The sequence below is a fragment of the Pipistrellus kuhlii genome, unplaced genomic scaffold (assembly GCF_014108245.1).
Source record: "Pipistrellus kuhlii isolate mPipKuh1 unplaced genomic scaffold, mPipKuh1.p scaffold_m20_p_14, whole genome shotgun sequence".
Lineage (NCBI taxonomy): Eukaryota > Metazoa > Chordata > Mammalia > Chiroptera > Vespertilionidae > Pipistrellus > Pipistrellus kuhlii.
In genome coordinates this window covers 47,211,016-47,235,183 of record NW_023425449.1, presented here as the reverse complement: position 1 = coordinate 47,235,183, position 24,168 = coordinate 47,211,016, and the positions used below count along the sequence as shown (strand labels likewise).

At 50.4% G+C, this 24,168-nt stretch overlaps 1 protein-coding gene and 1 pseudogene across 1 annotated transcript in view; both read right to left on the bottom strand.

The window, feature by feature from the left end:
• CNGB3 (cyclic nucleotide gated channel subunit beta 3) overlaps positions 1-24,168 on the bottom strand; it is a 52,749-nt gene that overhangs the window by 18,432 nt on the left and 10,149 nt on the right. Inside the window, exons 5-9 of the mRNA XM_045581599.1 lie at positions 23,771-23,835; positions 22,888-23,010; positions 17,697-17,838; positions 13,905-14,064; positions 12,055-12,152 (exon numbers count right to left, since the gene is read on the bottom strand). Of these exons, the coding sequence (XP_045437555.1) occupies positions 12,055-12,152; positions 13,905-14,064; positions 17,697-17,838; positions 22,888-23,010; positions 23,771-23,835 (588 nt within the window). The remainder of the gene's footprint in view (positions 1-12,054; positions 12,153-13,904; positions 14,065-17,696; positions 17,839-22,887; positions 23,011-23,770; positions 23,836-24,168) is intronic.
• On the bottom strand, positions 6,874-6,971 carry LOC118718718 (annotated as a pseudogene).

Here is a 24,168-nt window from a genome sequence, read left to right as displayed (position 1 = left end):
GGTTTGTGCCAGTTGTGATGGTTCTCATTCTCTTGGCAGGCAGTTCTCAGTAATGACGTCAGTGGCAACCAGCGGGCCTAGATCCATAGGAAGTTTAGGCCTCAGGGTTGCTTGACGGATAAGGAAAGTTAATAATTTATGAGAGAAACCAAGATGGCGGCATAGGTAAACACCTAAACTGCAGCCTCACACAATTTCAAAAATACAAATAAAGACAAAGCGGACATCATCCAGAACCTTAGGAAAGCTGACTGACTGGAAATTCTACAACTACCCTGTTTCCCCGAAAATAAGACAGTGTCTTATATTAATTTTTTCTCCCAAAGTTGTGCTAGGTCTTATTTTCAGGGGATGTCTTATCTTTCCATGCGCTAGGTCTTATTTTCGGAGGATATCTTATTTTCAGGGAAACATGGTAGAAGGAAAGAGAAAACCACAAGGAAAATCAGAGGAGCTGTAAAAGCCTGAAGTACAGAGACATGGGTGTGTGCGCATGCAGAGAGGACATAGCTGGAGAGGATGAGGCAGCTCAGAGCCTGGCTGGCGTTCTCTAGTGGGAAGGAGATAAAAGCTCCAGACTGCACTGAACTCTAGTTCCTACTGCACTGAACCCCAGTACCAGACGAGACCCTGGGGACCCAGGCTCATACAGGGAGAATCTGGGCTATAAGGCAGAAACTCAGGGGAGTGACGAAAGGCAGAGCTACGGAGGCGTGCACGTGAATGCACGCAGAGAACGGACTGTTGACTGTGCCACTGGATTGCCCTAGAGCACATGTGTCAAACACAAGGCCCGCGGGCCAAATCCGTCCCGCCAGGCCTTGCAATGTGGCCCGCACCGCGCTGTCATCACTGCACTCCGCTGCGTTTCCATCACAATGACAGTTTATGACTGTTCAGTAAACCATTCGGCCCGCGATTTAGGCTGGATTTTAGATTTTGGCCCCTTCTCTGATTGAGTTCGACACCCCTACTCTAAAAGGTGCTTGCAGCGATAGGGTGGGGCTGATAGGAAGCCAAGGCTGTAGACTCCACCCTGAAACTCCACCCCATCTAAGCTGAGCACAGAGGCTTTTGCAAATTTGCAAGTCTAGTCGAATAAGGCTGTCTCCTGGCATAAACACAGCTGATCCATAAAACACTTAAAAATAGAAATTAAAATAAGTTATCATGGAGGAGGGGAAGTTGCCAGCCTCAGAGGACCGAATCGCCCCTTGTTAGCTTCATACTTGGGCTTGCTGGAACTACACGCAGTCTGCAAGGAAGAGAGTTATTTTTAAGAAAAAGAAAAGGAAACTATTTTGATTTGACTATTCATTTCTGCGCTTTAGAAACTGATCACCCATGCACAAGCAGCGAGTCTTACTGATTAGTCACAGCTGATCGAAGCAAAATCTTAGTAAAAATATGACTCTAATCCTTCCTTCTTTGGTGAAGAGGAAACCCCCATGAGCTCAAGGTCTGACCGCGGTAGAAAGGCGGGCTGAGTGCGTTATGGTGCGGGTGAGGGTAACAGGCCGCAAGGGGAGCAGAGACCCACCGGCCAGCCCATGCACCCGCGGGGGGGGGGGGGGGGGGGGGGGGGGGGGTGGGGGGGCGAGTCCTGCCTGAGGGTCCTGGAGGAGGTGCGGAGCGGAGGGTCAGAGGGCGCGCCCTCCGGCTCAGCCCGTGGGGCAGCAGCGCCAGCTGGGCCTCTGCCAGCGGCCGGTCCCGCTGCTCTGGCCCCGGAGGCCGGAGAGGTCTGTCCTCCCGGCGGCCGGGACTCGCTCTCTGCGGCTCCAGTCACGTCACGGTGGCCAGCTTCAGGCAGGCGAACAGATCATTAGACTCTGATGACGTAAAGCAGAGCCCCTCCATGACGTGGCGGCCCTCACCCAATCAGAAGAAGCCTGGCGGGAAAGCAGACTGCCCTCCTGCCAAGAGGGATGTGCTCCCCCCCACACCCCCCCACCCCACCCCCGCTCCCCGGGCCCTGCCGGAGGCCTCCTCCCGCGTGCTGGCTGCCTCCCCAGGAGCCTCCCGGACCCAGGCCCCGGGCGCCCGCATGCGTGCCGGGGAGGCCGGGCTGCGGACCCCTCAGCGGCCTGCCGGACCGGCGGCGCTGGCCCTGCGGCCGGGCGAGGTGGCCTTTGCCGGCATCACCCACTCGGGGCGGAGAGATGCATTTCCCCGGAGGCGGGAGAGGCCCGCGCACACCTTAAAGCTTTTGGCGCTTTTTAATGTGAACACAACACAAAACGGAAGCAGAGCCCTGTGTTTGGAGAAAGGGAGGCAAGTCAGTGCACACTCAGTCTCTGTGCTGCGGGCCGGCCAGGTCCCTGCACCTGCCTCCGGCCGCAGTTACAAAGCGGGACCCTGCTGAGACTGCAGACGGAGCCACGCTCTAGACCCACTGTTCCTGGTCACCCCTCAGGCATGCGGTCCGTGGTCCGAGCACCTGGACTTGCCTGCACCTGAAGAGGCGACACGGAGCAGGGAGCCGGCCTCGGCCTGGCCTCTCTCCAGCCCTTTCCAGACACAGATTCCTTTTCAGGGAGAATGCAAGACGTGAGGCTTTCACCCGGGAGAGGCCCCCTCTGCTGCCCCTGGAGAACCGGCCACTCCCGGTCTCTGTGAGCAGGAATGAATGCATGCTCCCTGCCCCCTTCACCCCTGACCCAGCTACAGCATGGCCACACCCGCAGCCTGCCCCACCACTGTCCCCATTCACGGCTGGTGACTCAGAGAACTTCTCCGTCTGCGAACAGGTTACCCCCATTGTGCGTCTCTGTTGGAGCCTCCCCTGCACAGGCACACAGCCTCCCACACACACCCGCATGGCCGCCCTGCACTGGGCATGGGCCTCAGGCAACATGTGACTCACTCAGAGGCAATACAATGGGGTGTCTACCTATCTATCTATCTATCTATCATCTATCTATCTATCTATCTATCTATCTATGTCTATCAATCGTCTATCATCTATCTATCTATCTATCTATCTCTATCAATCATCTATCACAGCGTTTTTCAACCGCTGTTCCGTGGCACACTTGTGTGCCGCGAGATGTTGCCAGGTGTGCCGTAGGTGCAGACAAGACAAGAATTTTATAATTTTTCACTATTTTGTTTACTTAATATTTCATAATAAAGTAATTATAAAATACTTTCTTTGTGTTTATTTGATTCCTATTCAAGAGAATTACTTTATATATAGTCAATATAGGCACAGAGTTAAATTTTTTAACATTTTCTAATGGTGGTGTGCCTCGTGATTTTTTTCATGAAACAAGTGTGCCTTTGCCCAAAAAAGGTTGAAAAACACTGATCTATCATCTATCTATCTCTATCAATCATCTATCTATTATCTATCTATCTATCAATCATCTATCTATTATCTATCTATCTATCAATTATCTATCTATTATCTATCAATTATCTATCTATCTATCAACCACCTATCTATCATCTATCTATCTCTATCAATCATCTATCTATCTCTATCAATCACCTATCTATCATCTATCTATCTATCTCTATCAATCATCTGTCTATCTATTATCTATCTATCTATCTATCTATCTATCAATTATCTATCTATCTATCTATCTATCTATCTATCTATCTATCTAAAAGCCTAAGCGACCAAATGGACCACCGAACAGGCTTCGTGGGGTGCTAGGCTGGCAGAAGGGTTAGTGAGGGGCGATTAAACAGTAGGCTGCACGGGGTGACCAATTCCACATTGAAGGCAGTTGGGGTGACCAGGCTGGCGGGTGAGGGGCAGTAAGGGGTGACAAGGCCAGCTGGGGAGGGAGGCAGTTGGGGGTGAACAGGCAGGCAGGTGAGCAGCTAGGAGCCAGTGGTCAGGATTTTGAGAGGGATGTCCGACGGCTGGTTTAGGCCCAATCTACAGAATCGGGCCTATATCGGCAGTTGGACATCTCCCAAGGAGTCCCGGGTTAGAGAGGGCGCAGGCTGGGCTGAGGGGATCTCCCCTCTGCATATTTTGTGCACCGAGCCTCTAGTAAGTCATATAACTGATAAGCAGAAGGATCACTACTCAGCCTATTCCTTCCTAAATAAGTAACACAGTTGTATAAACTACTAAGATAGTCTGCACCAGAATGGAAAGATGGCGTGCCTGCGTAGTTCTACCTCGCGTGGCTTTACAAGAAAACACACCTTACATTTAACAGAAGTGTAAATGGATAGGCCCTTCGGGGTGGAACTGCATCTCCAATGGAAATGTCAGGAAAGAACGGATTTAACGTATGTGCAGCATTCGCAAGATGTGACCATTTAACTTTTTCTCTCAGTCAAATGTTGCTGACTTTATGGAGTTCCAAAAAAATAAAATAAAACCAAAGGAAAACTCAGAGGCTGAAAGTTGGTAACTTTCCAAATCAGAGATAATCCTAAAACTCTTTGGTATAACATTGAAAGGTGTTTTTCCTTTAAAAAGAGCCAAGCATGGCTGGCGTGGATCAGTGGTTGAGCGTCAACCTGTGAACCAGGAGGTCATGGTTTGCTTCCCAGTCAGGACACATGCCCTGGTTGTGGGCTCCATCCCCAGTGTAGGGCATCCAGGAGGCAGCTGATCAGTGATTCTCTCTCATCATTGATGCTTCTATCTCTCTCTCCCTCTTCTTTCCTCTCTGAAAGCAATAAAAATGTATTTAAAAAAACAAAAAGGGCCAATTATAGTCATTATTCTCAATTAAGATAGTAATTAAGGTATAAAGACATTTATATAATTTAAAAATACTGTTAAAGGATGGTGATTGCCAGAAGAGGGTGGGGGAGGTGGAGGAGGTAAGGGGAGATAAATGGTGATGGAAAGAGAGTGACTTGGGGTGGTGAGCACAGTACAATACACAGATGATGTGTTAGAATTGCACACCTGAAACCTATATAATTTTATGAACCAACCAGAGGCCCGATGCATGAAATTTGTGCAAGAGCAGGCCTTCCTTCCCCCAGCTGCCAGCACCATCTTCCCTCTGGCACCCGGGGCCCAGGGCTTCATCTGGAAGGTATTCCAGAAGGACGTCCAGTCTAATGAGCATATTACGCTTTTATTATTATAGATGCCACCCCAAGAAGTTCAATGAAATAAAATAAAATAAAATAAAATAAAAATACTGTTAAAATAATTTAACCTTGATGCTTTCATACCTTTTTATTTTACCACTGAGGCCTGGTGCATGAATTTGTGTATGGGTGGAGTTCCTAGGCCTGGCCAGCCATTGGGGCCAGAGGGAGGGGCTGTGGGAAGTTGGCTGGCTGGGGGGGGAGGGTCCATGAAAGGTTGGCCAACGGGCCCTATCAGGGCCAATCAGGGCCGGCCGGCGGAGGGGAGGGGGAGAAGAACTGTGGGAGGTTGGCCAGTGTGAAAGGTTGGCTGTGGGAGCGCACTGACCACCAGGGGCAACACCTGCATTGAGCATCTGCCCCCTGGTGATCGGTGCATGTTATAACGACTGGTCAACCTGTCATTTGGTCACTTAGGCTTTTATATATATAGATAACCTACAGTAACACAGATGTATTGTGCCATATTTATGAGTGTATTTAAAAACAAATAACAGAAGCAAACACTGATGTGAGAGGTGCCCTTGCATTTTCTTTTGCTTGATATGTTGTTTGGGACCCTCTTCCTGGAAGCCATGCCCCCAGAACCTGCAGGCTGCCCCTGACAGAGAGAGCTCTGTGCTGTCACCAGAGCTCCGGGGAGATCCCCCGTATCTCCACATTTTCTTCAGGCCATTCTTTTTAAAAAGTTGAATAATAATTTATGTGCAGTGGAATATGCAAGTTTTAAGGGACAGTTGGCTCAGGGTTGACAAATGCAGGCACTGTATAGCGTTCCTAGCAAGCCAAAAACCCCATCACCCACAGAGGGCCTCGGGCCTCTCCCTAGTTGGTCGTCTCCTGCCCCCACAAGAAGTCACTTCTCTGACCTCAGCCATCAGAACCACCCTCTGGCCTTCTCCGACCTTGGTCCCAGCCTGCTTCCGATCCCCTTGCTGGAAGATTCTCCAATTTGTCAAAGTCCTTCTTAAAAATTATTTGCAATGTGATACATTAATCTAGATGTAGTTGAAACAATCAAGAAAAATCAATATTATGTTAAAATTTAGGGCAATATCAACCGAAACTCCCAGGTCTAAACACATTACTGTAAGACTGACCATTGCTTTCCTTACAGTTGCACCGTTTTAACTTTAGCACAGTCCAGACTTTCACTTTTGTGCTCACTGAAATTAATCTTGGCTTTGCTTGATGTTCAAAATATTCAGTTAATTTCAAGTTTTGTAACCTAATGTATATTTTAAACCATTCCTCCTTGCTTTGTGTCACTCGCCAATTTTAAATCACATAGTTTATATCTTCATCAAAAGTTTCTTGGGAAACTAGAGTCCTGGGAGCCGACCCCATGCCTGGGACCTGCGGTGTCTCCACTGCCCTGAGGTGGGGCTCTGCAGGCCTGCCCACCTCCCACTGCTGTCCCCTGGTTCCGCATCTTTCTGTTTGATCACCTCTGCTCTGTCCACGCCTCCACCCGAGGTGACCACACCCATTCGAGAGCAGAAACACACAACATGTGGATGCGTCCACTTCACTGCTCAGGTGTTCCTCTCCCCTGTGCTCAGGTGGCCCCTCCCCTGCGCTCAGGTGGCCCCTCCCCTGCTCTGTCACCTCACAGGACCTCATCCCACTCAGTCTCTCTTCACCGGCTTTCCTTGCAGCTTCCTGGTTTGCAAATGCCACCCCTGCTCTCCCTGCTCTTCAGGCTCAGGTGAGGTGACACCTGGACTCTGCCTGCCCTGCACCCAGCCCACCAACAGTGCGGGCTCCCCCTCCAGACCCCGCAGCATTTGGCCTGCTCTCTTCAACATGGAACACTTCACGAAGCTGCATGTCATCCTTGCTCAGGGGCCGTGCCAATCTGCTCTGTATGTTCCAGTTTCAGTGTGTGCTGCCGCAGCGAGCACTGTGTGGCCATTTCAGTCCGGCTCCCACGCCTGGGTCAGGTCTCTGTAGCCTCGAGCACACATGGTCACGGTAGCTCCTCTGGACCTTCCTCACCCAGCAGGAAGGATGGAGTTTTCCCTCTGCTCTCAAATGGTCCCTTTTGCTCATGGTCTGAGGTGGTCTCCACTTCACAGTACCGCCCAGTCTGCGCCAGCCAACCTCTTCTCATCATCTGCCTGGCTCCAGCCCCCAGCACCAGGCTTCGGGCCCTCCTCCTGCCACCTCTCCCCCTTCCTGCCCCGCTCCAGTCTGCAGAGCTCACTCCCCCTCCTCCCTCCAGTCTGCAGAGCTCACTCTCCCCTCCTCCCTCCCCCCTCCCAGTCTGCAGAGCTCACTCCCCCCTCCTCCCTCCAGTCTGCAGGGCTCACTCCCCCTCCTCCCTCCTCCCTCCCAGTCTGCAGAGCTCACTCCCCCTCCTCCCTTCAGTCTGCAGAGCTCACTCCCCCCTCACCCTCCTCCCTCCAGTCTGCAGAAATCACTCCCCCTCCTCCCTCCAGTCTGCAGGGCTCACTCCCCCTCCTACCTCCAGTCTGCAGAGCTCACTTCCCCCTCCTCCCTCCAGTCTGCAGGGCTCACTCCCCCTCCTCCCTCCAGTCTGCAGAGCTCACTTTCCCCTCCTCCCTCCAGTCTGCAGGGCTCACTCCCCCTCCTCCCTCCAGTCTGCAGAGCTCACTCCCCCTTTCCCCCTCCAGTCTGCAGGGCTCACTCCCCCTCCTCCCTCCAGTCTGCAGAGCTCACTCCCCCTTTCCCCCTCCAGTCTGAAGGGCTCACTCCCCCTCCTCCCTCCAGTCTGCAGAGCTCACCCCCCTCCTCCCTCCAGTCTGCAGGGCTCACTCCCCCCTCCTCCCTCCAGTCTGCAGGGCTCACTCCCCCCTCCTCCCTCCAGTCTGCAGAGCTCACTCCCCCTCCTCCCTCCAGTCTGAAGGGCTCACTCCCCCTCCTCCCTCCAGTATGCAGAGCTTACCCCCCTCCTCCCTCCAGTCTGCAGGGCTCACTCCCCCTCACCCTCCTCCCTCCAGTCTGCAGAGCTCACTCCCCCCCTCACCCTCCTCCCTCCAGTCTGCAGGGCTCACTCCCCCTCACCCTCCTCCCTCCAGTCTGCAGAGCTCACTCCCCCTCCTCCCTCCAGTCTGCAGAGCTACTCCCCCCTCCCCCTCCTCCCTCCAGTCTGCAGAGCTACTCCCCCCTCCCCCTCCTCCCTCCAGTCTGCAGAGCTCCCTCCCCCTCCTCCCTCCAGTCTGCAGAGCTCCCTCCCCCTCCTCCCTCCAGTCTGCAGGGCTACTCCCCCTCCTCCCTCCAGTCTGCAGAACTCACTCCCCCTCCTCCCTCCAGTCTGCAGAGCTCACTCCCCCTCCTCCCTCCAGTCTGCAGAGCTCACTCCCCCCTCTCCCTCCCCCCTCCCATTCTGCAGAGCTCACTCCTCCTCCTCCCTCCAGTCTGCAGAGCTCACTCCCCCCTCTCCCTCCCGCCTCCCAGTCTGCAGAGCTCACTCCCCCCTCCTCCCTCCAGTCTGCAGAGCTCACTCCCCCTCCTCCCTCCAATCTGCAGAGCTCACTCTCCCTCCTCCCTCCAGTCTGCAGGGCCCCCTGCCCACCCTCTCCAGTCAGCACTGCATCAGACAGCTCCACCTTCCTTCTTCTGAACCTGCTTCCTTTGTTCATGGCACTATGCCTTTCATATGTTGCGTGTTTATTTTTCATTTCCCTCCTTTGGAATCTAAGCTCTGTGTGTGCTGGTATTTGCAGTAAAACACTGTATTCTCAGTGGCTGAAATGGTCCCAGGAGGTACAAAACACAATAGGAACTTTATAAATAACTGAATGAATGAATTAAGTGGATGGATCCCACACAGAACCAACGTTAGGTTAAAAAACTTAAACCAGTGTACTTTTAAGAAGAGCATGCTAGGTTCCCATCAAGGTGGCAGCATAGGTGAACGCAGTACTCCCATTCTTCCCACACCACACCAAAATACAGAACAATTGTCACTCAGAACTTGCAATCTAATGGAACAGAATTTCTGCACCTGGGGAATTAACAAAGAAGCACATCGAGACTGGCAGGAGGAGTGGAGACGTGGGGGAAACTGCTGAACCATGGGCCTGACAACCCTGTGGCAGTTTTAAAATCAGGAGGGAAATCTTGGCTGTGGAGGTTTCCCTGAGGAATGAGGGGTCCCTGCTCCAAACCAGCACCCCCAGCTCGATTCCACAGCTTCTGGCTGTAAAAACCAGCGGGGAGTGACTTAGTGACACGAAGGCTGCTGGAGCCCCAGGCAGTTCCCCTTAAAGGGCCTGCACACGGACCTACCTGGACTCACTCCCTGGGCACTCCAGCACTGGCAGCAGCAGCAGGGAACTGGGATATTCAGGGAGGACTAACTTGCCAGGAACCAGGAGAAGAGCTGGAGGGCAGCTTTCTTCCAGGCGAAGGCCTGGAAGAGGCCATGTTCCTTTGCTGAGCCTGCTCTGTCAAGGCTCCATATCGGAATCTCCATCCACCTAGCTCACATTTTACCCTGCCCTGGCAATTCCTTGAGGCCCTATCCCTCCCTGCTTGAGGCTCATCCAAGCCATATCCAGTGGCTTTTCCATACAACTGGCCACTCTTGCCTCATGCCTCACACTTTCCTAAAATCCCTCAAATAAACAGCAGCTGGCCTCAGCATGCCCTGTACCTCTCAATAAGTGGGCCCAGGCCAAACTCTAGTGGCAGCCTGCCCTGGTTCATGGCATGGCCTCTCCTGGGCACCTCCTTGCCCAACAAAAGTCACAGCTATCTGAAGGGCTCAGGCAGGGCACAGACAGTGGTTGACTCTGTACCTCCCAGTAGGCCCCAGAGCCAGTGCACCAGATTACAACTGTACCACCCCCACAAGTGACACGAACAAGGGGTGGACTCAGTGAGCACCAAAGTCGCCACTGTAACAAGGCCTGATCTATAGGGTTGGCTACCCAGCAGCTCTTTTGTTGTAGTGTAGCTGATCCTTGCTACTGATTGGCCTAGGGGTCAATTCTTCCCAATGACACCAACATAAATCAAGGCTCAACTACAATAAGACTGCACACAGCTCACACTGGGGTGCACCTGGAGTGCCTGCTCAGGTGACTTGGGAGGCTGAACCACTGGGCCTTCCAGGACACCTACTACATTAGGCCACTCCACCTAGTTTTGGAGACTTAGTAGATCGACCTACTATATAGAAACAAACACAGGAAAGCAGCCACAATGTGGAGACAAAGAAACAGGTCAGAAATGACATGTTTTCTGGAGAATCTCCAGAAAAATAATTAAATGAAATGGAAGCAAGAAAACTACCAGATACAGAGATCAAAACAATGGTTACAAATTTGCTCAAGGAAGTCACTGAGAATTTAAGATACTTAGTGAGAATTTTAAGGATCTTAGTGAGAAATTCTAGGAACTTAGTGAGAATAAATAAATGAGGACCAGTCAGAAGTAAAGAATATGCTAAGTGAAATAAAGAATAATTTATAGGGAATCAACAGTAGAATATAGGATTCCAAGAATCAAATAAAGAATTTGGAATATGAAGAAGCAAAAAACACCCATTAGAAGAGCAAAATGAAAAAAGAAAAAATATGAAGATAGTGTAAGGAGCCTCAGGGACAACTTGAAGCTTACCAACATTTGCATCATGGGTGTGTTGGAAGGAGAAGAGTTGGAGCAAGAAACTGAAAACCTATTTGAAAAAATAATGACAGAAAACTTCCCTTACAGAGTGGAAGAAATAGACAGACAAGTCCAGGAAGCACAGAGTCCCAAATAAGATAAATCCAAAGAGGCCTACAAGACACATGATAATTAAAATGTCAAAAGATAAAGACAAAGAGTGAAACTTAAAAGCAGCAAGAAAAAAGCAGTTACCTACAAGGGAGCACCCATATAACTGTTATCTGATTTTTCAACAGAAACTTTGTATGCCAGAAGGGAATGGCAAGGAAATATTCAAAGTGATGAAAAGCAAGAACCTACAATCAAGATCACTCTACTCAGCAAAGCTATCATTTAGAATTGAGGATCAGATAAAGAGCTTCCCAGAAAAGAATAAGCTAAAGGAGTTCATCACCACCAAAACAGCATTCATCAAACCAGAAAAGAATAAGCTAAAGGAGTTCATCACCACCAAACCATTAAAGGATCTTCTTTAAGAATAAGAAGAGGAAAAAAAATCACGAATAGGAATAATAAAATGGCAGTAAATACATATCTATCAACAATTGAATCTAAAATTCAAAATAAATGAACAAGCAGAACAGAAATAGGCAACATTTTTGACAGCTGGCAAATGGGAGGGATGTGGGGTGGATGGGTGAAAAGGTGAAGGGATTTAGAAATACAAATCAGTCATAGCCCATGGACACAGACAATAGACAGGTGAAGGCCTGGGATGGGGTGGGAGCTGGGTGGAGGGGGGAAAAGGGCAGAAAATGGGGAACATTTGTAATTCTCTCAACAATAAAATAATTTTTAAAATAAAATATATCAAGGTAAAAAAGAGGGCACTAAAATGGAAAACATTCAAAAGATAAAACTTTGTTACACATTTTTTATATCCTCTAAATTAGAATTGGGCATCTAAAAAGTTTCACTCCAGAGTATCTACAACAGGAGACAAGGGTAGGCAGGGCTGATTGTCAGGCCTCCAGAGGACCACTGGGCCACCTGTCCGGTGACGTCACACACATCCAACAACACAAGGGAAGGAGGGAGGAGGGAGCAGCAGATGGTGGCAGGGTCTGAGATATGTAAACAGGAAGAGCCTGAGGAAGTCTTTCTCTTTGACCCCTCAGGAGAGAGAGAGGCTTCTCTGGAGAGAGAGGCTTCCAAAGAATAAGGCGTCTGCTGAGGGGAGACCCAGCGTTTATTTGACTCTAGTTCCACATAAGTTCTCCAGGTCATTTTGATTTTGTTAAAACGTCGCAGGGAGAAAACCATAAATACTGTGTGCAGCAAGGGCTTAGACTTGACAGTGAAACAGTGATGGTGTCTTTCTACCCATCGCGAAGCACTTGCCTTGAACAGGTCGATATTGCTGAGGATGCTGAAGTTCATGTCCACGGCGAGGGCTGCCTGCATGGCGGCGGGCAGGGCCTCCAGCAGGTCCGCCTCGTCTTAAAGGTAAACACATCCACTCAGGGCGGAGTAGTTAATGGAAAACATCACTCAAGTGTGAGGGGAAACAAAACTGAACAAAATGCCAACTCTTTCCCTAAGCAGAGAGTGTCGTCAAATTCTATGCTCATGACACCTACTGGCCACACTGCTTCCCCCCCCCCCCCCCCCCCCCCCCAGCGGCAGCATGACTTTAACTGTGGACAACGTACAGTTCTGAATAAACCAGAACCCATGTTTGCTGAAACTGTAAATGCAGCTTAGTGGCCACGGGACCAGGGCTAGTGAGCAGACAGGCAGGTGGGACAGTCTAGTTCCTGTCGTCTGAACCTGAGGATCTCGGGCAGCACAAGGGCGGGCAGGTGATGGCAACCTCTACGCGCATCTGAGGGCTCAGGGCTCTGACCTCCTTATGTGACCCTGTGCAACCCTAAGGGTAAGCTCTCATCCCTGCTTCGCAGAAAGAGGAAACAGGACAGAACTACACTCAGAGCTGAGCTCGGCCATGCATGGGGCGGCCCGGGGGAACGGGACCTGAGAAGAATGTGGCAGTGAATTCCAGTTACTGCTGTTCCCTGGCCTATCCACTCGGTGAAGAATGTGGGTGTACGGACTGTTCCTACCTGTGAATGAAATGATGGGCTGATCGAATGTTCCATAAACAAAACCACCCAGTCTTGGTGTCTAGTATGCTACCAGTTTGAGAGTTATCATTTTTGATGTTTTCTTATAACCATTTAGAACAATCACTATATTATATTCTTATATTGTTTCCAATATGGAGGCCCTTCTATAAAGCATAGTCTCCTGTTTGGGGAGGGCTGTGTCCCGTTCCCCTAGCCTAGGCGGGAGCGGAGTCCCCAAGAAGAGGGGGGAGCTGCCCGCAACCCCTACTTCCTCCAGGGAGAGGGTGTGGCCTTGGCCTTGAGCTTCAGGAAGAGGCTCTGAGGGCAGAGAGGTGGAAAGGAGAGACTGTCTTACTCTGAACTAGCGGTTTCCCCGCTGCTCTCCAGAACCTCTGCGAGGAGAACCGCAGTGTGAGTTGTGCTTGAATGCTTGTTTCGCTTCTCAGTGGCACTATTCCCCTTTCTATATGGGAAGGGACAAACTAGGGGTTGAATCTGGTTATTGTGAACGAGCACATCCTCTTTGCTTTATGTCGTCTAATAACTGTGACCGCAGCAGGCGGCTCCACTCCCAGGACCTCCCGAGGGTGGCTGAGGGGCGGTGCCCTGCGCTGCCCGGAGCTGGTCTGAGTGCTGTGCTGGGTGGAGGCGGTGATGGCCCAGGTCCTCGGAGACCACGGAGGGATCTCCCTGGGCCAAAGCTTTCAGCTGGGCCCCCATTCCCTTGTGTCCTAAGAGGGGTTGGAGACACCCACTTTCCCAAATTCTATGAGGCAATGCGGGTGGCACCTGTCCCCGGCAGCTGCGGAATAAAACCAGGGTTTCTCTCCCGGGATTTGCAGAACCAGTAAGCTGGGCAGATAAGAAAAAACAAACAAACAAACAAACAAACAAACAAACGCCCTGGTCTATCAGCGATCCCCTAGAGATCTTAGCTGTTTCCAACCTCCTGCTCAAGCCGGTGGGTTTCCCCTGGGCCCCCTGAATGTCGTCAAGGGTCACAGGACACGGTGGGGGATGTAGGAACTTGCCCTGCTTACCCAGCATCCTCTCGGAGGGCCCTGCTTACCCAGCATCCTCTTGGAGGGCTCGCTTACCCAGCATCCTCTGGGAGGGCCCACTCACCCAGCATCCTCTGAGCATCCCACGTGTAGGCATACCAGGTGCGGACCCGGGCCTGCACGGGCCTGGGTATGGAGGAGGCGTTCATGAAGGTGACGGTGCGGTCCAGGCTGGCCCGGAAGTTGCTCTGAGCGGCCGTGGCGGCTCCGATGATGTCGCGCATCTGAAAGCAGAGCCCGCTCAGCCTGCCCGCACCCGCCCTGGGCCTTCCCCCGGGCTGTCCGCTCAGCCTGCCCGCACCCTCCTCTCCTCTGGCCGCTGGGCCTTCCCCCGGGCTGTCCGCTCAGCCTGCCCGCACCCTCCTCTCCTCTGGCCGCTGGGCCTTCCCCCCGGGCTGTCCGGCCTCCGCCGCTGACAGGAGAGACCGCGGCTCCTTCAGGGCTCAGCACAGAGACCTGCCACTGGCTTCTCTCACAGGGAAGCAAGAGTCGTGAACTTGCTCTGATGGTGGGCTTGGCCAAGCGGGAGAGGGGCCCCACTTCCACCCTCGCTGGCTGGGCTCATTCCTTCTGGCGCTGAGCCTTTCCTGCTTAAGGAGAGATGGCTCGCTCCCTGAAGTCCAGCTCAAAGGCTGTCCCTGGGATGCCTTCCTCGGATTCCATTTCAGAATTTATAGGCCCGCCCTAGCCAGTGTGGCTCAGTGGATAAGCATCGGCCTGCGGATTGAAGGGTCCCAGATTCACTACCGGTCAAGGGCACATTTAGGGTTGCGAGCTCCTGTGCAGGAGGCAGCTGATCAATGATTCCCTCTCATAATTGATGTTTCTAGCTCTCTCTTCCTCTTCCTTTCTCTCTGAAATCAATAAAAATATATTTTAAAAAAGGAATTCTTAGGCCCTTGTACTTGTCAGAGTCTGAGTAGCTGCAGGAGGTCAACTGGACACCTGGCCGCAGCCTCTGACGTACCAAGGGGCTCTTCCAAACATCCTCAGTCCCACCTCTCTGCTCTCCAAGCTGCTCTTGACAAAGGGGAACATGGCCGAGTCATCGAGGCTGGATTGGGAAATTTAATAGTTTTAAGTTGCAAACCAATTGAGCGTGCTGAGGCCCAGCACTGGCAGCGACAAGCATCTGAGTGGTTCCTGCACTGGGCTTGTTGGTGCAGGAGGCGAGGTAGCCGGGATCCGTGTGTGTCTGGGTTAGGGAGGGTGTGAGGCGGAAGGGGGTGAGGGTGGGTCTCCGGGCGGGTTGAAGGATAGAGTCTGGCAGTAGACCATGAGGTGCAGGTCCCCGTGCAGTCTTTGGGTCTGGGTGGGGTCTGGGACCAGCCGTGCTTTGTACAGGCCCTCTGAGGTGTGTTTCCAGCCTTTCTCCTCACCTCCATTGCTCACGGTTAGAGTTCAAGGCACAGCCTTCACCTCCCACCCCATCTTGCCCTTGGGCTCTGGTTCTGCATTTCTAGTCGTGTGGCATTTCTCCCCGTTTTTGAATCCCAGCCAACAAAAGGCAGGCCGGTGGTGTAAGCACCGCTTCTCCAGCCTCCAGCGCACAAGAACCACCTGAAGATCTTGTCAGTGAAGACCTCAGCTCCTTAGGTGTTGGCCTGCGTCCGGCCTGAATCTGACTTTCCCAGGAGACTCTGCTGCTGGTTGAGGACCACATCTGAGTAGCAAGAATACTGATCTGGAGCAGACGGTGTTGAATCTTGTAAACATTGCCTTGGACATAGGCAGTGCTGAGTTCATGCTGGGCTCTGCTATTAGTTCCAATAGTAGGTCACAGGGCTGCAGCTTAGACTGTAACATTACTCGTGTGAATTTGAATTGTACTTCTCTTGAAGTGTTCCAATCATCGTTAATGCAGTCTGCCAGCCACTGAGATTCTGTTTTATACTCAAAGTTGTTAACTGCTCGGTATTCACCTTCTCAAACCCAAGTGTTTTCTTAGTAGAGTTGCTTTGCAGCCTCTCTCCCCTATGTTACCAGGGTCAGGCTGCAGTTGGCCTATTTCTGTGTAATTGCATTAACCATGCATTTTATTTTCTGTATTTTGATGCTTTGATATATGGGGCCACCCCCACCCAGAGCTAGCTAATTCCCGGAGTCTGCATCTGGAAGGCACACTATCCGGGGTGGAGCCTGCCTTCCTGGGCGCTGGCATCCCTGTCACTCCTTGCCTGCCTTCCTCGCCCCAGGGTGGGGCCAGACACCAGAGACAGCTCCACCCCCAGGGGCACAGCATCACCTGAGTCCTAACCCGCTGACCTGCTCCCGCCCTGGGGGCCTCCTGTGGCCCCTGTGTGAGCCTCCTCTTGGATCTGTTTGTAAACAAACTATGTTTTGATGCCAATTGCTTCCTGGTCTGTTGGCCTCACTATTCCCAAGTAATAATAAAACCAACATTTTAAAAAGCACCACCCCTCCTATTTATATTATATTTTGGTTAATCTTTCTTGAATCTCTTCTTCAAAGTCCTCTTCCGGCCGACTTCCCATTGCTTTTAGGATAAACTCAACATCTCTGACTGAACATTCAGAGCCCCTAAACCAGCTCATCCCGACACACACCTGTAACCTTAGTTACAAGTGTCCCTCCCTCCATCCTTCTGGTACCTGTTCTACTTCCCTGAACACAACCTGTGCTCACCACTGCCCATCAGAGAAATGAAGCCACCCGCCCGTAAAAGCCTAATCTTACCTGCTTTTACAGATGTTTCAAGAATCCTCCAAGAACCTCCTGGGAAGCACCCTTTCTGAGCGAACACAGTTTTCCAACTCCCCTCTGGTCTTCGGGAGGGCAAGTCCTCGCCACTCATGGAGGTAGGAGTTAGTGTTGACTGTGGGTGTCAGCTTCAGGTGTTAGAAAGAGTAGTGCTTACTGCTAAGTTTTGTTACAGCACAGGTTTTATTCACACCACAGTAAGTGTGGTGAGTGTGGTGAGTGGGAACAATTGTTTATCTAGCAGGAATATCACTGACTTTCTCTGACTTGACTCAGCACACAAATCTCAACATGGCTTTTTACTCTCAAGTGTGCAATGTAAAGTACCTTCGGAGAGGTACAACTTCTGCAGATGCTCTGCTGTTGAGCTTTTTGTTTCTTGTGAATCTGAGACTCCGCGAAGATACTGGGCTCTGTCTCTTGCAAATGCCAACCACCTTGCAATAGTTACTTATGCATCTGCTTTGCTTTCTTTTGAGACTGTGGCTCCTTGAGAAGGAAGACAGGAGCTGCCACAATGAACACTGATGAACTGATAGTTTCTTACGTTAATTTGGGTGGCATTTGCTGATCTCTGAAGTGGATTTTACACCCCCCCCCCCTTTAAAAAAAAACCTCAAAACATAATTTTATTGATTTGAGGGAGAAAGGAAGGGAGAGGGAAAGAGACAAGCATCAATGATGAGAGAGAATCATTGATTGCCTCCTGCATGCCTTCTACTGGGGATCTAGCCTGTAACCAGAGCATGTGCCTTGACCTGGAATCGCACTGTGACCTCCTGGTTCATAGGTCAACCCTAAACACCAAGCCACACTGGCCAGGCTAGTCTGGGGTCTATGGCAATACATGATGTTTAAGTAAAAGGTTTTGGAGAAGCTCCAGGTAGGAAGTTACGTTAGAAACGTGCCTTTCTCTGTGAGTCTAACCCAACGTTCTGTGCGCACAGGTCCCCAGTAGACTGGACACTTTGAAAACAGAAAGGCCTGTCACATCCTCTTCTAATTCACCAACGTAGATGAGTTAGTTTGAAAAGAGCACCACACAGATTGGGATTTTTCCTGAGAAGTTGACAGAGGCACACTCGCTTTCCCACAGTGACAGCATCATGCACCTAGTTTTCTCATCTTGACTGACCTGACCAATCAAGCTGGAGAACACGAAAACTCCCAAGAAAAAGTTCAGCAGCTGAAACACAATTTCGAATAAAGTCTGTGGTTCTGGAAGACCCCCAATGGTAATCAAACTTCGGACTGCCCAGTAATAACATCTCAGATACCTGAGAAAAGAGAAAATACACATTTTGCTTTCTACTCTAAAATATCACTGAGCTTGGGAACATATATCACCACCACATTATAACACACATCCTCCTGATCAAGATTTCTTTCTATGGCAGCATTGGGAAGCACCACGTGTTCTAATGTCAACTTCTTATTATTTTAAATGAGTGCCCCAGTGCACAAACTCATGCACATTGAAAGGAAATTAATTAGAAGGTGGTTGGTGGGGCGGGACTGGGTGAGATGGGCCAGACACACCATGAAGCCAACCTCTCATAGTCAGTCCCTCCCTGACCAGCTGGCCGCATTTGGGGTGGCAGTGTAGCTCAAAGGGCCTCTTGTGGAGTGGGTCTCTCCAGCAGGTGGGGTCCCTCAGCTTGGCCTGCGGGGATCAGGCCAAAACCGGCTCTCTGACATCCCCCTAGGGGTCCTGATTGAGAGAGGATGGTTCTCAGGTGACACAACCTGGGATCAGGCTCCCTCCTCTTTGGTTTTGAGATGCAAAAATCACTTGAGAACCACTGCTGCCAAGTCACCACAGCTTGGCAGCTCTTGCATTGAATGTCTGTCTCCTTGTGGTCAATGCATGTCATAACTACTGGTTGGATGGTCAGATGGTCACTTAGCTTTTTATATATGTAGATATTTTGCCCTGGCCAATTTTACTTAGTGGCTAGAGTGTCATCAGCTCATGGTCTTGGGTTAGATTCTTGGTCAAGGGCATGTACTTTGGTTGCAGGTTTGATCCCTGGCCCAGGCACCTGTGGGAAGCAACCAATCAATCTCAATCTCTCTCTCTCTCTCTCTCTCTCTCTCTCTCTCTCTCTCTCTCCTCCCTCCCTTGTACTCTCTCAAAAAATCAATAGGAAAAATATATTTGGGTGAGGATTAACAGAAATTAAAAAAAATTGAGAGTGAGAGAGAGAGAGACATGGATCAGCTGCCTCCTGCATGCCCCCTTCCAGGGATCTAGCCTGAAATTTGGACAAGTGCCCTGAGCAGGAATTGAACCAGTGACCTTTTAGTGCACAAAGGACACCCAACCAACTGAGCCACCCCAGCTGGGGCTAATGTCACCTATTGATAAACCTTGTGAAATGACTCAACAAACCAAAGGAGGGTGTCTACTCTTGCTGCAAAACAAATCACTCTAAAATTTGATGCTATAAATCAATACACTCTAAAATTTGATGCTATAAATCAATAACTATTTCTTTAGGCTCATACTCTGTGGCTCAGGAACTCATGCCAGGCCCAGCAGAGATGGGTCCTCTGTGCCCGTGAAGAGTGGGCCCTCAGGAGGGGAGGGGTGGCTGGGAAAGCTGGAAAGACTTGACTGAGCCCAGGTGTATGGGCCTGGATCCTGTGCCTTGCGCAGTCCTCTGTTCTGCAGTCTGCTTGGAGCGCTGGGAGGTACCAGCAGACAGACTGGTCTCTGCCCGGCTCCTGGTTCAGAGCTCCTGACACCTGTGGATTCCTGGGTGACAGGGATATTTCTTTGTCCTAAGGAGGTAGCTCTGGGCTGGCTCCTGGATGAGGCTGGTCACTGGGAGGACCACACCATGATTAAGCTTGGAATGTTCTTTTAAATTTTTTTGAAGGCTTTACATTTAATTTCATTTTTATTGATTGAATTTAAAAAAATATATTTTATTGATTTTTATAGAGAGGAAGGGAGAGAGACAGAGAGCTAAAAACGTCGATGAGAGAGAAACATCGACCAGCTGCCTCTTGCACACCCCTACCGGGGATGTGCCCTCAACTAATGTACATGCCCCTGACCGGAATCGTACCTGGGACCTTTCAGTCTGCAGACCGACGCTCTACCACTGAGCCAATCCGGTTTTGGCTTTTATTGATTGATTTTTAGAGAGAGAGGGGGGAAGGGAGAAACAAAGATCAATTTATTCTTTTGATTTATGCATTCATTGGTTGCTTCTTGTATGTGTCCTGACTCGGGATTGAGCCTGCGTCCTTGGCATATCAGGACGATGCTCTTACTGAGCTACCTGGCCAGGGCAAAGCTTGGAATTTTCATCAGATCTAGAAAGAAATCACTCATTTTGAAATTCACTTTTGAAGGACATGAGTTGCGCTTTTTTTTTTTTTTTTTTTTTTTTTTTTTTTTTGTAACTTGGCAGATGTAGGCATTGGTAGGTTGGAAACCACTCTGCCAAGGGGATGACAATGCACTTTCTTCCAGCAGCTTCCTTGGCCTTCGTGCTATCACAGTGAACTTGGGTGTTAAAGAGGATCACTTTGAAGAAGTATGGAATGCATTTTAACTTCCAAATTTATCATTTCCTGTTACCTGCACCTATGTGTCTTTTTAAAATAAGGAACCTTATTTTTACTTTTAAATCTTTATTGTTGAAAGTATTACTTATGTCCCCTCTCCCCCACCCTGACCTCTTCTAGCCCCCCCGCCCCTACCCCAGGCCCTCCTCACTGAAGCAGTATTGCTCCGCAGAGGGCAGCCGGCGCTGCTGCGTGGGACCCGCTCCCACAGGGGTTGGGACTCCGTGCCCGCCTCTGTCACCCTGTGCGAGCAGGGACAGGCATGTGGATTCCGCTCTCATTTCTTGTTTTCCATGCTCACTATCACGCCCGTGGCGCTCAGGCCTAGCTCACACTGTTGCGTGTGTGTGAATAGTCTGCATGCTAATCGGAGGTTTCCTGCCTGACGCTCCGAGGTTTGTTGGGGATTCTTTCCTGTCACGTCTTATACCCAGACATGCACACCCAACGGTGAGAGTCGTGATTTAATTAGGTGGCATCTTAAGGATTTTCTAGGATCAGCGTAATGACCCAGCGACTCCGACTCCCTCTGCTGCAGAACTCTGCGCATGGAGGTCTGGTTACTGACGGGGCCGCGTGTCTGGGAAAGGCTGTTCCCCCTGCGCTTGGACCCGGGTCTGAGCTGAGGATCTAGGGACTCGGAGGAGACACCCTCTGGACCTGGGCCTGCATCTCTGTGGGAGATGGGGGGTTACCCTTCCTCAGGGCCTCTGCCGGGGTCCCCAGGGCAGCCCGGCGCTCCCCCTTCCTGTGAAGACCGTGTGCTAGCACCGGGGCTCGGGGTTCACAGAGGTTTGGGCATATCGGGAGTTTATGTCAGAAGAGAGAGAAACATATGGTCAAAGATGGACAGGGAGTATTCACGGGAACCAGGTAACTGACCTGGTTATGCTCTCCCTGGCTAAGCCCGGGCCTTGCCCTCCACTAACCTACAAGTGGAAGGGCTTGTCTCCCTTGAAGCACACAGTGTCAGTCTGGTGAGGATTCACGGGACGGCAGTAAACTTGATTCAATTTTAAATGTTCCCAGCGACCGACTTAGGTCCCGCAGTCTGCCGCCGGGTCCTCGCCGGGCAACGTTTCCAAGTCCAGTGGCCTCAGGAGCGTCGGCCTTTATGGCCATCAGAAACCACACAGGCTTACACGGCCCAAGTGCACAGAGCAACACGAGGGGCAGGCTGTGCTGGTCAGGGCCCCTGCAGATCGTCCAGGACACGTGAACACGCTGCTGCTGCAGGCATGTCCCCGCTGGCGCCTGGGCGAGGGGCTTTGGTTCTGAGGGGGAGTCTCCTGGCTGCAGAGCAGCGTGGGCACCTGGGGGAAGGCATGCTTACTGCAGCAGAGGGGCTGGAGGAACACTGCTGGGAAGTGTGGGGAGCCTGCTCCTGCCCTGGGAAGGGATCACTTTTGTAACTTTTCTGTGAGTGATTGAGAGGAACAGGTGGTTGCTAATTATTCGGTGCAAGGTTCTGTTTACACCCACTAAATCCAGCCTGTCAGCTGGGTTCTCACATTTTCTGACTTCATTAACAACTGTTCTTGTTCTAGACCAATCAGCAGTCATGTGCAGCCGTCCACACTTTGATGGTGTATTTGCTAATTTCTCTTCCTTGTATTCATTTTTGCTAGATGAGTTTCTCTGTTTTATCGTAACTATTTTATTAAGTGCATGTCATTTAGATTGGGATATATTAATGGGGAATAAAAACTTTTACTGTTGTATGGTGACATTCATTTTCCTAAAATTATTTTTGTTTTAAAGCTTATTGGACTGATATTGACAATCTCTTTTGGTTGACGAATTTGGTCCATTCTTTTTTTGACTGATTCTGTTTTTTTAGTTTTCTGATCCATTGTCCCGTCTCTGGATGAGGACACTGTCCTTGTTTCTGTTCCCCGGTGGCGTCTCGTCACCTGCCCAGGCCTCAGCACACACACAGCTGTTAGGTAGACTTTGCGATCCTTACAGTTTTGCAATAACTGAAAGCAGTTGTGATCATAAATTGTCTAGAAACATAACAAGTAATCACAAACAACAAAGATTACAGTCTTGTTGGATTTTAGAGATGGCCCTTGTGGACACCTGGCCTGCACTACGCCTGGGATCAGAGATGTGATTTTAGCGTACTGTCGCCCACAGAAGGAATTCTGGTGCAGCTCTGTAGTAACTTGCTGATTTGCGAAAACCAGTTACCAGGCTCTGGCATGAATTACACACTCACTTTTAGGCAATATTTACTAGAGTTGGTACCTTACTCAGTTTCCTATATAAATAAGTTATTTATAACTAGAGGCCCAGTGCATAAAATTTGTGCACAGGTGTGTGTGGGGGAGTCCCGTCAGCCTAGCCTGCACCCTCTCCAAACTGGGACCCGTCGGAGGGGATGTCCAGCTGTCTAAGGCAGAGGCTTCCAAACTTGTTTGGTCATGATGCAGTGTAAGAAATGCCATTTCCTGGGTCAGCAAAGGATGCGCATGCACACATATTCACATGTGTGTGCACACAGACACACACATGCATACACACATGCACACACATATGCACCCATACTAGATATGACAGAGTCTGATGTTTCCTATTCTGTCCTCCTCTACTTGATCTTCTTTCACTGAAAATATCCCATTAAAGAGTTTTCGCCGCCCACTGATGGGTTATGACAAGTTTCAAAAATATTGGCTTTACAAAACTCTCACACTGACACAGAAAGTTAAGAGGGCAATAGAAATTCCCTCGGAATGAAAACTCACATGTTTCCTTGGCCGTTGTACACCCACCGGGTGGTCCCGATGCCCTGGCGGTCGGAGGCCCAGTAGTAGATGCAGGCGTTCACGTGCAGAGCGAACAGCAAGCAGCCCGCCGTCCGAGCCACCCTGCGGAGGACGCAGAGCAGGCCTCGCGCTGGCGGCTCCTTCCTCTGACCTGGCTGCCCAGTCTCCTCACTCCAAATCTGGGCGTTACCTCCCACGCAGCAGTGACAGGATGGAGCCAGGGCACGCTCTCTGACTGCAGTGTCTGGACAGGCACTGAGAGTAACTCTCCCCCGCCCCCTCTTTCCGCAGATGCTATGGATCTGCTCCCAGGGTCACCTGTCCACCCTGAGTCCATGAAATAGCTGCGCTGACTTAACCTGGGGAAGGCTCTCCGGCCTCCTGCTGTGGTTAACTGGCTGGAGGTGTCCTGCACGGGAGTGTCAGTGGAGCACAGAGGAAACTCGGCTGGGAATGAACTGTCTGCGGGAGACCGAGCCTGTGACCCAGCACAATTGTTTGTACCTGTTCTCATGGAAGCCGGAATTCGGCCTATTTTTTAGTCATATCCAAGAAAAAGTTATCAGAGTCTGGTGTATGTTACACCTTCACTTTTAGGCAGTATGATTTCCATACTCTCATCTCACCTCAAAATATATTCAAGTTTGCTTTAGGAATATAACCTCATTATGTGTCCCAAATCCGAGATGATCCCTCCTCTTTGCAGGAGGTCACATTTGTCCATCTGAAATGTACCCCTGCAAATGTACCCCTTCCAGCCAACAAACACTGAGCTCCCTTACCTGTAGATATATGCCCCGTCCATGATAGACTCCATCTTACCTGTGGATATACACCCTGTCTGCTGTTGACTCCATCTTACCTGTAGATATATGCTTTGTCCATGATCGATTCCAGGCGATGATTAAATTCAAAGAATGACCTGTACTATATATAAAACAAGCAGAAGAAATCCCAAAGACATCCATTTAAATAAAGCTATACGACACATATTTTGTTGTCGTTCAAAATAATCCCATCTACACATCTTAAAAAAAGACAAACTAGTGTCTGTTGAGTGGATTTTCCTCTAGGGTCACTTAGCATAGTGCCTAACCAACTTCCACAGCTCCTGCTTATTAGACTTCCACCCTCTAGTTTAGGGGTGTCGAACTCAATCAGAGAAGGGGCCAAAATCTAAAGTCCAGCCTAAATCGCGGGCCGAATGGTTTACTGAACAGTCATAAACTGTCATTGTGATGGAAACGCAGCGGAGTGCAG